This window comes from Strix aluco, chromosome 2 (genome assembly GCF_031877795.1).
Source record: "Strix aluco isolate bStrAlu1 chromosome 2, bStrAlu1.hap1, whole genome shotgun sequence".
NCBI classification, from domain to species: Eukaryota; Metazoa; Chordata; class Aves; order Strigiformes; family Strigidae; genus Strix; species Strix aluco.
The window spans coordinates 116390169-116402608 of NC_133932.1; the positions used below are offsets into that span (position 1 = coordinate 116390169).

General features: G+C 52.2%; 1 protein-coding gene across 1 annotated transcript; it reads right to left on the minus strand.

The window, feature by feature from the left end:
* Nucleotides 1-6564: 6564 nt before the first annotated feature.
* Nucleotides 6565-12440, minus strand: SHISA2 (shisa family member 2). Its single transcript, XM_074815986.1, has 2 exons — nucleotides 11758-12440; nucleotides 6565-9702 (listed from the first exon to the last, which is right to left on the minus strand). The coding sequence occupies exons 1-2, from the start codon at nucleotides 12059-12061 to the stop codon at nucleotides 9149-9151; spliced, it is 858 nt and encodes a 285-aa protein (XP_074672087.1). The 5' UTR covers nucleotides 12062-12440; the 3' UTR covers nucleotides 6565-9148.

Genomic DNA, 12440 nt, shown 5'->3' on the forward strand with positions numbered 1-12440 from the left:
ACGAGTCATTGCTTGAACACATTTCAAAACACTTTTATCCCAGAAGCCAGACCTTGTACCTGCTTTTCCTTTGCAGAGAAATAAAAAACCAGTGATGAACTTCTTGTGTATCCCTGTTGTGCTGCAGTAAACGCCTGCTCCTCCCCTGAGCCTCCATAGCAGCAGTCCAGCCTGCAAGTGTGCAGCAGCAGGAACTTTGCTGTATGTAAAAGCTTCTCACACATCTGGACAATCAATTATACCAAAGCAAAATTAATGATAAACTTGAACAAGCTTTATTTGGTTGGTGGTGGGAGAACTCGATGCTTAGCTGACTGCTCCCTGCACTGTCGTCTCTTATACAGCACACTAAAAGGGAATTCTCAGAATTGTTAAATATAATGGATTGCTGCTTAAACCCCTTATTAGATATGTTAGTTGACTAATCACCTCAGAGACTTTCCCTCTAACAGTTTGACAGGCAAGGCTGTGAGAGCGTCTAGTGCTCACGTCCCAGAGCCAGATATTTGCTGGAGCAGCTGTTAAGTCCGTTGCCGGCAGTCTTCAGTGCCTCATACCAGACCAAAGGAGAATCAAAGTCCCTAAACCCATAGATTAATGCTCAAGTCTGAAATGGGAGCATTAAAAAATAAAAGTGTAACTGAGAAAGGTCCAGTTGAGGAATGTTAAGCAAGAACATTTCAGAAATATAATCCCTTTCTATGAGTGCTGCTGCAGCAGTACCCAGCCACCGAGCACTGGCCCTTCCTCCAGCACAGCCCCATGGCTCTTTGAGCTCCCTCAGCAATTGGGGTGCAGCAGGTCCTCAGAAACTTGGAAGGAGCAGCAGGTTTCCTCCTGCTTCCTCCTCAGCAGAAATACGGGGCTGCAGAGAAACGAGGCTTGAAACATCCCTGAAAGCCACTGCTGATTCTTGGCTGTCCCCGCTGAGGAGAGAGCTCTAGGGCAAATGGTGAGCGGGGCTGTGTCCAAGTTGGGAGAAGGGTGAACGATGCTGGCAAGACCTTGCTGCTGTGGCCACACTCAGCCAGGACACACACCATGAGGAAGCGTGATAGGAGAGAGCTCATGTTGCATTTTTTATGCCATGACTGATCCAAGGTACAGTGGGGTAATGGTGGAAGAGGTGGTCCTGGTTCCCCTCTGCATTTCCCATGGTATCAGGTGCTGCCCCTGAGGGTGTGATGTTGGAGTGGTGGGGACACTGAGCTAGCTTGCTGGGTGACATGAAGCAGGCCCTCGAGTGATGAAGCTGCAAGCTTTTGAGGTGTTTTGGTGCTTAAATCCTGCAGTGAAATGCCTGGGACCCTCAGCACTCAACACCACCTTGTGTCTGGCTGGCACTGACCTACAGCATGGTCACAAATGTCCAGCACAGTTGTCACAGTAAAACAAATAAGACTGGTTCATTGTTCTTGGCGGATGCTGTGGAGCTGGTGATACTTGCTGGTAACCAGTACAGGCAGCAGGAGCACTTCCCAGTCCCTCAGGAGAAAGAAGACTGAAAGAAAGGGACATTAGGATGGGTTTGTATAACACGCTGGTTTTGTAATTGTGCTGGTCCATCTCCTCTCTTCCTTTCTCCAACATTGCAGAAGAAACCACCCTCAAGCACGCTAATACAGGCCTTTGTCTGGAAAAAAATGTAGTGTGGTCCTAGTGTCAGTTCATTTGGATGTGCCTGGTATCAGATCTTGAACTGCGTACCTATATCATAATGTTAATTAAATCCTGTATAATGGTTATACGTATTTACCCGTACATAGCGAAGGTGGCGTTTTAGCTTTTAACCTGAGAGCCCGATTCTGACTGAACATTAGGTCTACAGCAGTTGCTTTCGGTTTGCACTGATGCAAACTGAGAATCACTTTTCCCCCTAATGAGACATTTACAATCATGCACAGGCTGTTTGATGCAGAAGTCAATTGGATTCTTTCTCTCAAAAGCAAATATTGAGGGAATTAGCAGCTGCATAAGCTGCTATTTACCCTTCGGGTAATGAATCATAGCAGAGACTGTACAACATGCTGGCATCCTTGTCTCAGAGGAGCAATGTCCTGTAACAGGTCAGCTTGCCCTGGGCTGAGTGGCCATAGCGCCATTGAGCTCCAGGAAATTTGTGGCCCAGCTAAGCTCAGCTCTGTGCCCAGCAGCATCAAATGCCCTGCCAGGCTGTCCCCATCAGCTTTCAAAGTACTTTCCAAACCTGGTTGAAGGAAGTTGCTCAATATCTTGCAAGGAAGATAGACAAGTAATTTTATGTTATTGCTGCATTATTACTGCTGTCTGACATGATATTCACTTGCCCTGGCTTAGTAGCATTGTCAGGATCTGAAGTGGTGCCTTCCTGCTTTTTTGTTTGCAAGTTAACCTACAAAGACAAACCAGTGTGGGTCATACCCTGAACAGCTTCAGCATTAAACACGAGGAAGGCTTGATGGAAAGCGACTCATCTTTTGAACTAAACTTTTTCAGCTCGATGTATCATTTGCCTTGATTTTGCTGGAGGTTTTCTGAAGGACTGATAACAGCAAGTGATTTGCTTACCTGAAAGTGAAAGATTATCATCTTTAGGAGAAAGCATGTTGTTTCTACTCTTTCTTGAACATTTGAATTCTACTTTTGCTATTATAAACTTACTAAGTGGGTGAAAAGAGCCTATGATGGCAGATGCGATTCTGTTTTGAAAGTTTAAGGTGAATTTTCTTCTGTATTTGCTGACGTACTGTCAACAATGCAAACGGGAGAAGGAAACATCTGTCCTTGGTGAGCAGCGCCTACCCCACAGACTGTGCCCGGTGCAGAAGGTGACTGAATTGTTACCTGCATGGTTTCATCTCATCAGAAATAACCACCAGAATCAATAAATCTTAAGAAAAAGTAAATTAACCTTCTTTTGCCAAAGCCAGCAGCCAGTACGCTGCTGGAGGCACTTGCAATCTGAGAGCTGTGATTCACATTACACTCCAGAGCGGTTTCTCTCCCCTCTTCTAATGAAAGTCAGGGAGTAAAAGGATACTCGGCCTCTGACACGACGAGCAACTTTTCAGCTGTGCCTAGCAAAGTGTTTGCCTTCTTGCTCTCCGTATTTGGAAAACCAGGAAGGCATTGCCTTTGTTAAATGGACACATGGTCTCCTAAGAAAGCTGTGCCTCCATGCGTTAAACCAGCTGCCCCCACCCAGAGCAGCTGCCCCTGTGAGCTCCCCCCAGGGCCTGGGGCTGGTGCGGGGGCAAGCACGAGATGAAGACAAGATCCAGAGAAAACATTGTGAACAAGCCAGCGTGAAGGAGCTGGAGGAGTTGAGAGGTGCAGGGTCACAAGTCAGGTGAAAAAAACCTGAGGTCAGTGTGCTGAGATTTTCTAGATATAAAGAACAAATTAAGCCAAGCAAATGCAACAACATTTCTGTGGGCAAGTTACAAGACTGGTAAGCAACGGGATGGGAAGGGGTATCTCTGCAGCAGGGAGAGAGAAGCCAGCCCTGTGCCAGGGCTGTAGTGGCTCCCAGGGGGCAGCTGTGCCCGGGGCTGGGCCCAGCCCAGGAGATGGGGGCACTAGCACACCCCCAGGCACTGAGGTAGGACATCACTCATGCTAACCTCATCTCCAGGGCTTGCTGCAGACGGGCCAACGCCAATAGTGTTTGGCTGGTGCAAAGCAGCCATGCCATGGTGTGGGTTCATGTGAGGGCTTTCCATGGGTGAGGCCCACACTGGTATTTTGTGCCACATGGTCCAGTGTGGTGGGCATCTCCCCACTGCTGAGGCACAGAAGGCTGTTACAGCACCTGCGACTGGTGTTATCTGGCCATTCAGGTTGCACAGAAATACTGTCACGGGGATTAAATGCTCTGCTAAGGACAGGGGACACTGTGACCCCCCAGGGAGGGCAGGGTCTCACTGAACTGGCTTCATTCAGTGCGGATGGGGAAGAGGAGAAAGGATGGCACAGGCTTAAGTGACTTGTTCATTTGCATGTGATCCTGTGTGGGAAAATGTTGCAAACCCCACTGAGGACAGAGAAATAATACAAAGGGACCTACAGAGAAGCAAGAAATACGAGCAGGAAACAATAAAATGAGATTCAGCTTGGAAAAATACAAGGGAATACATGTGGGGAATAATATTTAGTAACAACTTCGGTGGGAGGAAGAGAACAGGAAAGCAGAAAATCTGGAGGGGAAAGAAGAGCCCGGCAAGACGAAAAGCGAACAGCAAATCAGGTATTTTGAAAGGGAGGTGCTGAGGTTAATGTGCTGAGCTGGGACCCAAACCCCAGCTTGATCTCCTGGGGCTGCTTACGGGCCACATTTAAGCAACGGCCTCTAATTGCACCAAGCTTCACTTTCCGCTAATAAACGTGGCCATGGTTGGTAACAGCTGTACAGGGGCACACAAACCTTGTGCTAATGGGGAGAAATGGGCTTTGTCCTCTGCTCATGCCCAGCTAATAGGTAAGACATTTCCAAGCAGTTCTCCACGTGCGTGTTGTGAGGGGGCTGTGTTGCTGGTGGTGGTTTTGTGCTGTCCCCCGCACGGCTCAGTGGTCTGGGCACTGTGGGTCAGCCGGGCCCCCGTCCTGCTTTGAGCCAGGGCCAGTGGGCGCAGGCACGGCCTTGGGTCGGGGCTGGCTGAGCCCTTTGGGATTGCCCACAGCTGCCCTGGGGGCACCATCCTGCCCGCTGATCCCCATGCTAGGACACCAGCAGCGTGGTGGTGTGTGCTATGGGCAAACCAGTGCCAGCCCAACATGTGTATGTTTTGCTGGCTTCTCCCCACCGTCATTACTGCTTACCACCGTGCACATCTCTGGCACAGCACTGAACACTTCAGTGACTTAAATAGGTATTCAGAAACAGGCACTGAAAAAAAAGTACACCATACACTTTAAACTGCAAGTGAGCAAGAACATAAATTTAAGGGGTGTAAACAGCAGGAACAAAGAGGAATTGTTTAGGGCAGTCTGGGAAGATGGGACTGAGTAATGGGATGAAATTGAGCAAGCAAAAAGGCATACAGCCTCTCAGGGCGGGTTTCCTGAGCCATGCGTCATCCTGCACCGAGCTGCATGACCCACCACGGAGAGCCCCATGGGGAGCACTCGGCCAGGGCTGCAGGATGGGTGAAGTGACTGCAGGAGTGTTTCCATCACTTCATACAGCCATATAACGCTAAAAATGTATTTACGGGCCACACAGCAGGTTTAGAAGTGTGTCTGTGATTTTTTTAATCCTCAGATTTTAGGCTCTTGCATTATAAAGAAAAGGAGAAGACCAGCTCTCCTGTGGGGCAGACGCATGTTCATTAGTAGGACCCAAGAGCCACCGTGCCCATCCCTGGGCTGCCGTGGCACAGTGCTTCTCAGCAGCACTGCCCCAGGGTTTTCCAGATACCATATTACACGTGGGACTACTCCTTCTGAGTTGCAGCCAAAGAGACCCTGGTCTCAACTAGCACTGTAGCCTATAAAAAGTAAATAAATGCATCTTTCCTAGCCATGACTTGTGCTTGCTCAGAGTTTACAGCACCAGTTTCCACACTCTCTTTCCCCATGCCACCCATAGTCCCCATGTGCAGCAGGAAAAACCCTACCCTCTTGACCAAGATTAAAAAAACTGCCAAGGGAAAAAAAAAACAACCCAAAAGACATAAAAATACAATAAAAAGCTTTGACAGCAACTATTGGCCTCTCCTGCTGTGGAGTGCTCATCACCTCAGCACATCTGCTCTAAAGCCGTGGCTGACCCCTTCCTTCCTTGCCAGCTTTCTGCTTCTAGCCCTGCTCCTTTGCCTCCCCCAGACGCCAGGAAGCCATGGCGTTTTGGGACATGCTATGTACAGACTGACCAAGGCTATGTTTTTCCCAGACTTTTTTTCCTATTTGTCATGAGTCATAAACACGCAGATCTGACAAGGCCCAATTTCCTATCTGTGCCCTTCACCCTCCCCCAGCGTCGGCAGCACCAGTGCCAGCATCACCAGCAGCAGGAGGGAGCAAACACCAGGAAAGTGATGTGGGCTCATCCCAGACTGAGTTATGCCCCCTGGCACAATGGGGGTTTGGTTTTTGTTTCACTTATGAGGACGGAGTTTGCTCAAGTGAGAGGGTCCCCATGCAGAGGGAGTCGGGAACAGTACGAGCACTTAAGACAGTTACGCTCTCAAAACATTTAGCTGGTAACTGTGAATCCAAGTTAAACCAAAAATCCTCTGCAAACATAATTTGCTGCAGAGTATTTGGCATTATGTGGAAAGAGGGAGCCTGCTGGGGCCATGGGCTCTGCCCATCCTCCTCCCAGTGCTGCTCCTCAACCATCCCTGTGGCCACCGGGACATGAGTGGTCCCCAGCTCACCTGATGCTCAGACACCCTCTCCCTGCCCCCCTTCCCTCAAACACGCCCCCTCAGACATACCCCATGGGGGCACAGCATTCAGCCATCTAAGTTGTTGTTTTTACTGTTATTCTTTAAAAACACAGCCAAAAATCCTAACTTTGCTTTTTGCCCGGATCTGGAGAAGCATTAACTGAAGAAAAAAAACTCTAACAAAGCAAACAAAACCAAAGTCACACCATAAAGTATTTATTAAGAAACAAAGGGGGCTTTTTTCTTCATTTGTAAGAAACACTTTAAAGCAAGTGTCCTTTCAGAGATTTAAAAGCTATATCAAATAGTAACATTGGTTTTACATTATTGTACATGACATTAAAAAAAAAAACAAAACCACCACATCTCACAAACTTCCTTTTATTACAACTCAGGTTTCTCTGCCTTCAGTTGTAAATTAATTTCTACAGACTTAAATTTAACTTATTCTTTTTTTTTTTTTTTTTCCAAACAAGTAAACAATATACAAAGAGATTCACCTGAATTTCATAGGTCGGAGGAGGTGTCCTTGCCAGGGCACATGCAAGGCAGGCAGTGCGCACTGGCAGGGGGGATGGGGGGAGAGCTGACGGTTCACAGTTGGGAAAGATCGTGAATCCGTGGCTGGGTTTGTTGTCTGGCCATGCAATAACAGGCTGGGCCTCACCTGGGGCCAAGCACCTCCAGCTCCTGCCAAAGCCACCAGCAGCTGGAGGCATCCGAGCCCCCGTGCCTGATGCCAGCTCACATTTGGAAGGTCAGCATGACCAAGCTGCAATGCGGGCAGGTAGAAACCTAAATCCCCACAAGACCTGAGTGCACCTTGGGTCCTTCAAAAGCCTGGCAGCACCCAGCTCTGGCACACCTACTGCCTTTGAAGCCCCCCCGAGCACTGGGCAGGGCAGAGCAGCGGCCCAAGGCCTCCAGCAGCCGGTTGCTGCCTTGCCAGAGCCGCCCAGCCTGGCTGGAGAGGGAGCCGGGTCTCCTAAGCCAAGCTTTCAGTCCAGGTCCTACGCGCTGAATGGGCGATCGCAGCCAGGAACAGCAGATCTGGGATAAATTACCTATTCATTTTCCTGTGTCAGTGGTCAAATCATTTCTGCCCGCTGCAGACTGCCTGTGTGTGGCATGTTTACGAGTAAACCATTGGATTTGGCAATGCTTCTGAACGGATGTGTAATTTAAAAACAGACATACAAAAAAATAGTAGTATCACAGTTATTGCTACATACTGATACAGTATCAGACAAGAAGAAACCTTTCATCAGCTCTGGTTTGGTTACAGTAATTGCCCGGTTTTGGTTTATGCCCTCAGTCTTCTGTTGTGGTGCTTTGGCTGAAGAACAAATGGATGGCAATGCAGACACTAATTTTTTTTTAAGAGACAAAACCAACCTTAAGTAGTTTGCTGCATCCAGGGTGATGATATATTACAAATAGCACAGTCGGATTATTCCCAGCACGCTGTTGCCTCTTCAACCTGGAGTTTTTCCCCAGATGAAGCAAAGCAAGATGGAGCCAGCAGCTCCAGTGCAAAGTGTCTGTCCCCCGGCATCACGCCACCTCCCTGACCCCCACGGCACCATGGGGAGCCACAAGCACTTTCATCCTTTGGTTGGGCATTTTTCCTTATTTTTAAATACAGCTGTGCCTTCCTATTCCCCTGCCCCACAGCTAAGGAAGAAAAAGGGATGGGTGCCAAACCTCCACCAGCCCCTCCACATCCAGGTTGGGGCGGCTTTGTGTGACACCCCCCCCACCACAGAGGAGGGCTGGGGAATCACCATGGGCTGGTGGGGGGACAAAGCCCTTTTTCCTATAGTCAGACTCAATCACAAGCAGGGTTTGGGGCTGACAACTTCGTGCACATTCTCATGAGTTTACTGTTTCATGGGAAGTGAGGTTAAATCAGGCGTGTTTGGAGTCACAGTACGACCTTTCTCTGCAAAGGCAGTTCCAGCTCAGATGCTGCTAGCTGTACCAAAAGCTTTGCTGAGCATCAGGAAGAGCAAGCACCTCGTACCCTGTTTTTAGTAAAAAGTTCACAAAGATAAAGTCTGTGCAAGCCACTACTGGGTCCTGATCTTGAGGCAGAACCTAATCAAGAAGGGTTTCAAGTGCACTGGAAGGAAGAGCCAAATAATTCACACTCTTCTAATTCCTACATAAATACCAGGGACAAGGAAAATCGGTCTTTGCAAGACTAAGCCTCTTGTGGCATTTCACCCCAAACCGGGGGTGCGTAAGAAACCATGGGGGCTGGTACCAGCACCCAGCACGCAGCGATTGCACTGTTCGGCTCTCGGTTGTGATTGTCTGTAAAGCAACGGGAAATGTCATTAAGGAGCTGGGAGAGGAGACAAGAGGTTTCTTAAGTACTGCGGTCTTGTACAGTGTAACAAAACTCTTTCTACGAATTAATTAGGCAAATACTTCTGACCATGTCATACCTGAAGGGCACTTAATGGCTCCGGCATTTATCTTGCAAGTACAGCGATCTGAAATGCATATGCATTTTCAGCATAATCCTTCACCGCTGTAAATCATGCACTGGAATGAGAGCGTATCTGGCAACGTTAATTCAGAGATATCATCCTACAGTTTCTGGCAACGGACCCCGATGAAAATAAATGGTTTATAAACACTGTCTGACATGCATGGGCTTTTCAAAATTATTTACAAGTGATATTCTGGGAGCTTCGTTCCGAGGAAGTATTTCTCCTCCGTTCAGTTTAGATATTAAAATCTGCTGGGTGGGGAGGGGGAGGAAGGCGTCAGCACTACACAGTCACAGCTGGGTACATCTTCTGTTCACTGTTGGTGTGGGGGTAGGGAGACTGGATCTGCCTGTAGCCGCTCTGCAAACCGTCGAGGAAGGGGGGCACTGGGGTCAGCGGCATCGAGTCGTGCTGCACAGCGTAGCCCACGTACTGGGGGTGCAGGTACTGGCCCTGGTGCGGCACGATCTGGGTGGCCTGCTGGCAGTTCAGCACCGAGAAGTTCGTCGGCATGTTGACGTAGACGTTATTCATGGTCCCTTCTGGCAAGCAGCAGTTGGTCTGGGACCTGGTCGGCGGGGCTCTGGCCCCCGAGTTGGCACTGGAGCTGGAGCTGGCGGCGGTGCTCGACTGGCGGGAGGAGGAGCCCCGGGAGGTACTGGCACTTGGGATCATGGGGATCGTCTCCATCAGGCGGGTGCCCCCGGGGGCTCGGCTCTGCTGGGGCTCCTGCTTGGGCCGCAGGCATCTGCAGCAGCAAGCTGCCACCAGTGACCCCAAGATGATGAAGGCGACAAATACAGATCCAACGATAAGGAACGGCACGTAGATGGGCACTGCAACAGTGAGGAAAAGGTTGTCACTGGGGGCCAAGGAGAAACCTCAGCAGTTCTGGCAGGTCCCCCTCACCCCAGCCAAGCCCACCCCCCCCTCCTCAGCACAGGTCAGTGCAGGGTGAGCATTAAAAGCTGTGTGTGCAGCCGAGCATTTTACACAGGGAAGGTGAAAAGGGCTGCTAAAACCAACGGCTGGAGTTTCCAAAAGTATCTTTAAAGTTATTAGCAGGGAGGAAAGCCCACAGCTCAGACCTCAAGGGAGGATGGCTCGCTCCCATTGATGGTGGTCTAGTCCACATCAACCACCGCTCACCATCCGACCAGCTCTTCTCTCCAATATGCCCTGCTAGACCTATCAGGCAAGAGAACGCTGGGTTCGAGCAGTGCCGTAGGGAGATACTTCAGGGGCAGGATCCCTGCTCAGGGCTCAGGAGCAGGGGGATGGTCAAACCCCGGTGCTGCAGCACTCTCTGGCTGCTGTCACCCCACAGGGCAGGGAGACAGCCAGGCAGTGACCAGGCAGCAGTCACAGGGGCTCTGCCACCCCGCAGCCTCGGGGATGAGCATCTGGCTGCTCTGCACTTCAGCCCTGGGTTTATGCAGAAACCACGGGGCGGGCAGTGGGGCACCAGCACTGTGCTCCAAAGCTTCAGGGGAGGAAGAGGAGCAGCATCACTCCTCGCAAGGCTTAAAGAAGGGACATCGGGGCAGCAGGAGTGAGGGTGGGCGAGGGTTGGGAGCAGAAAGCATGGGTGATGCTTCAGTGGTGGGGTCGGGAGCGAACACTATCCTTGGAAGGACCTGGGCTCTGGTTGCTCTGCACTCCCAGGGAACAAGCTGTTTGCTCTGCCTCAGGAAGAAATCTGCATGGATACATCCAGGAGTAACAAGGGGAAGGTGCCTTCCTTCAGCGCTTCCGAACGCTCCAGACAACGTGCCTGGGCTTCATCATTTCGACTGAAACCCGGCAGCCCTGAGACTCGGGCAGGGCTGCGGACCCCTGCCTGACCAGTGCTAACGCAGCCACCGCCAACGATGTGCCCTGGCACAGCAGCCGCCCCTCCTGCGAGCTAACCAGTGCCAGCACAGGGCAACAGCTCTCAGACCTGCTGAACAGTAAATATTAATCAAGAAACTTGTTAAGAAAAATGACTCATTCTCAGAACAGCAAAGGGGGGGTTATCTGTCCGCTCAAGTCACGGTATGTCCTTCCATGGCTGATTACGCAGAGCAGGCTATAACCAAAAGGCCATGTTTCTCCCATTTCTTCCAGAATTTTAGCACTTTTTAAACAAAAGGCTTGCAAAAATTGTCTCCAAATCCACGCTTGGCGCTACAGTAGCTCTTGAGCAGGTGTACGCACTTGCTACAGACTGTAACATGCAAGTTTTCCGAGAGTAAATCTGTCCCAATTATAACATCACTTCAGGCTACTTCTAGCGCGTTCAGCATGTGTGGATGGCAACAAGGGTGCGGGGAAGCCACTGAGGCTTTTTTAAAGCAGCAGTAGAAAGACTTGAGTTTATCCTTGAAATTCAATCTTGTAAAAAACAGTCCTAAGTGGGGGTATCTGAGCTGAAAGAACATATAGAATTAGAGCGGGGAGCGGCCAGAAGTAATTTTCAAATGTCACGTTGCTTTTTTTGTTTCGCTCCCATGGGTCGCTTCATTTTTTTTTTCTTCCCTTTTTAACTGGGAGCACGAGCGGGGCTGCGGAGCCAATTCGGAGCGGTGGCAGAGCCGACCACGGCTGAGACAGCTTGCCCGAGGCTGGGGGAAAGCGGTGTCACCTACTTTTAAAGAAGACAGGGCTGGACTGTCAAGTAACAGGGAGGAAAAAAGAAGGACCTAAGCGAGGGTGCTTCTCCCCGTTTATCGGCTGCCGGCGGGCTCGGCGGGCCCCACCTCCGTTCGTTCCGCCCCACGACTCGCCGGCGGAGGGAACCGGCGACACGGGGGAAGGAGCGGGCCAGCAGTTTGCCGCAAACCCGCGGCGGCTCCCCCGGAGCCACCGAGCCTCGGGGTTCCCCCGGGGCCGTGCCGGGGCCGCCTCACCTGCCGCGCCGTCGGGGCCGTCCTTGCCGGGGCGGCCCGGCTCGCCGCCGCCCTGCCGCCGGTCGTTGTCGCAGGCGCCCTGGTCGAGGCGCGCCTCGGCGCTGGAGCAGCAGTAGCGGAGGGCGCAGCTGCCGCAGCAGATGGTGGCGTCGCCGCCGTCGAAGCGCTCGGGGCACTGGAAGCCGTCCCGCCAGCCGCCCTGCCCGTCCAGCCAGCCGTGGCAGTACTCGCCGCTGGCCGCGGCCCCCGCCGGCAGCAGCCAGCCCAGCGCCGCCAGCAGCAGCCAGCACCGCCCGCCCCGCATGGCGCCGCCGAGGGGGGCGGCGGGCGGGCGGCCGGTCGGTCAGAGCCCCCCCGCGCCGGGGCAGCGCCGCCCGGCCCCCCGGGGCATCCAACCGCCGCGCTGCGGGGACTCTCGCCGCGGGTCCTGCCGCCGCCGCATGCCCGGGGCTGCACCGCGGGGTGCGGAGCCGCCGCTGCCGCCGGGAGGGACCGGCGGAGCGGCGCGGGGAGAGGGGGCGGGGGACGGGGACGGGCGGGCGGCGCCGCTACTCGCTGCTCCCTCCCCGCCGCCGCGCCGCGCCGGCCCGGCCTGAGCCCCGCGCCGCGCCCATGGGCGAAGGCAAGCGGCTGCGGTGGAACCCTCCGCCCGCCCGGGGGTCGCCGAGCCGCCGCCGTGCGCC

What these genes read in the sequence shown, in the direction of transcription:
- SHISA2 (XM_074815986.1), bottom strand. Translation starts at nt 12,061, where the DNA reads ATGCGGGGCGGGCGGTGCTGGCTGCTGCTGGCGGCGCTGGGCTGGCTG. An exon ending in CGGCCCCGACGGCGCGGCAG is followed by an intron (nt 9,703 to 11,757) that starts GTGAGGCGGCCC and finishes TCACTGTTGCAG; the next exon opens with TGCCCATCTACGTGCCGTTC.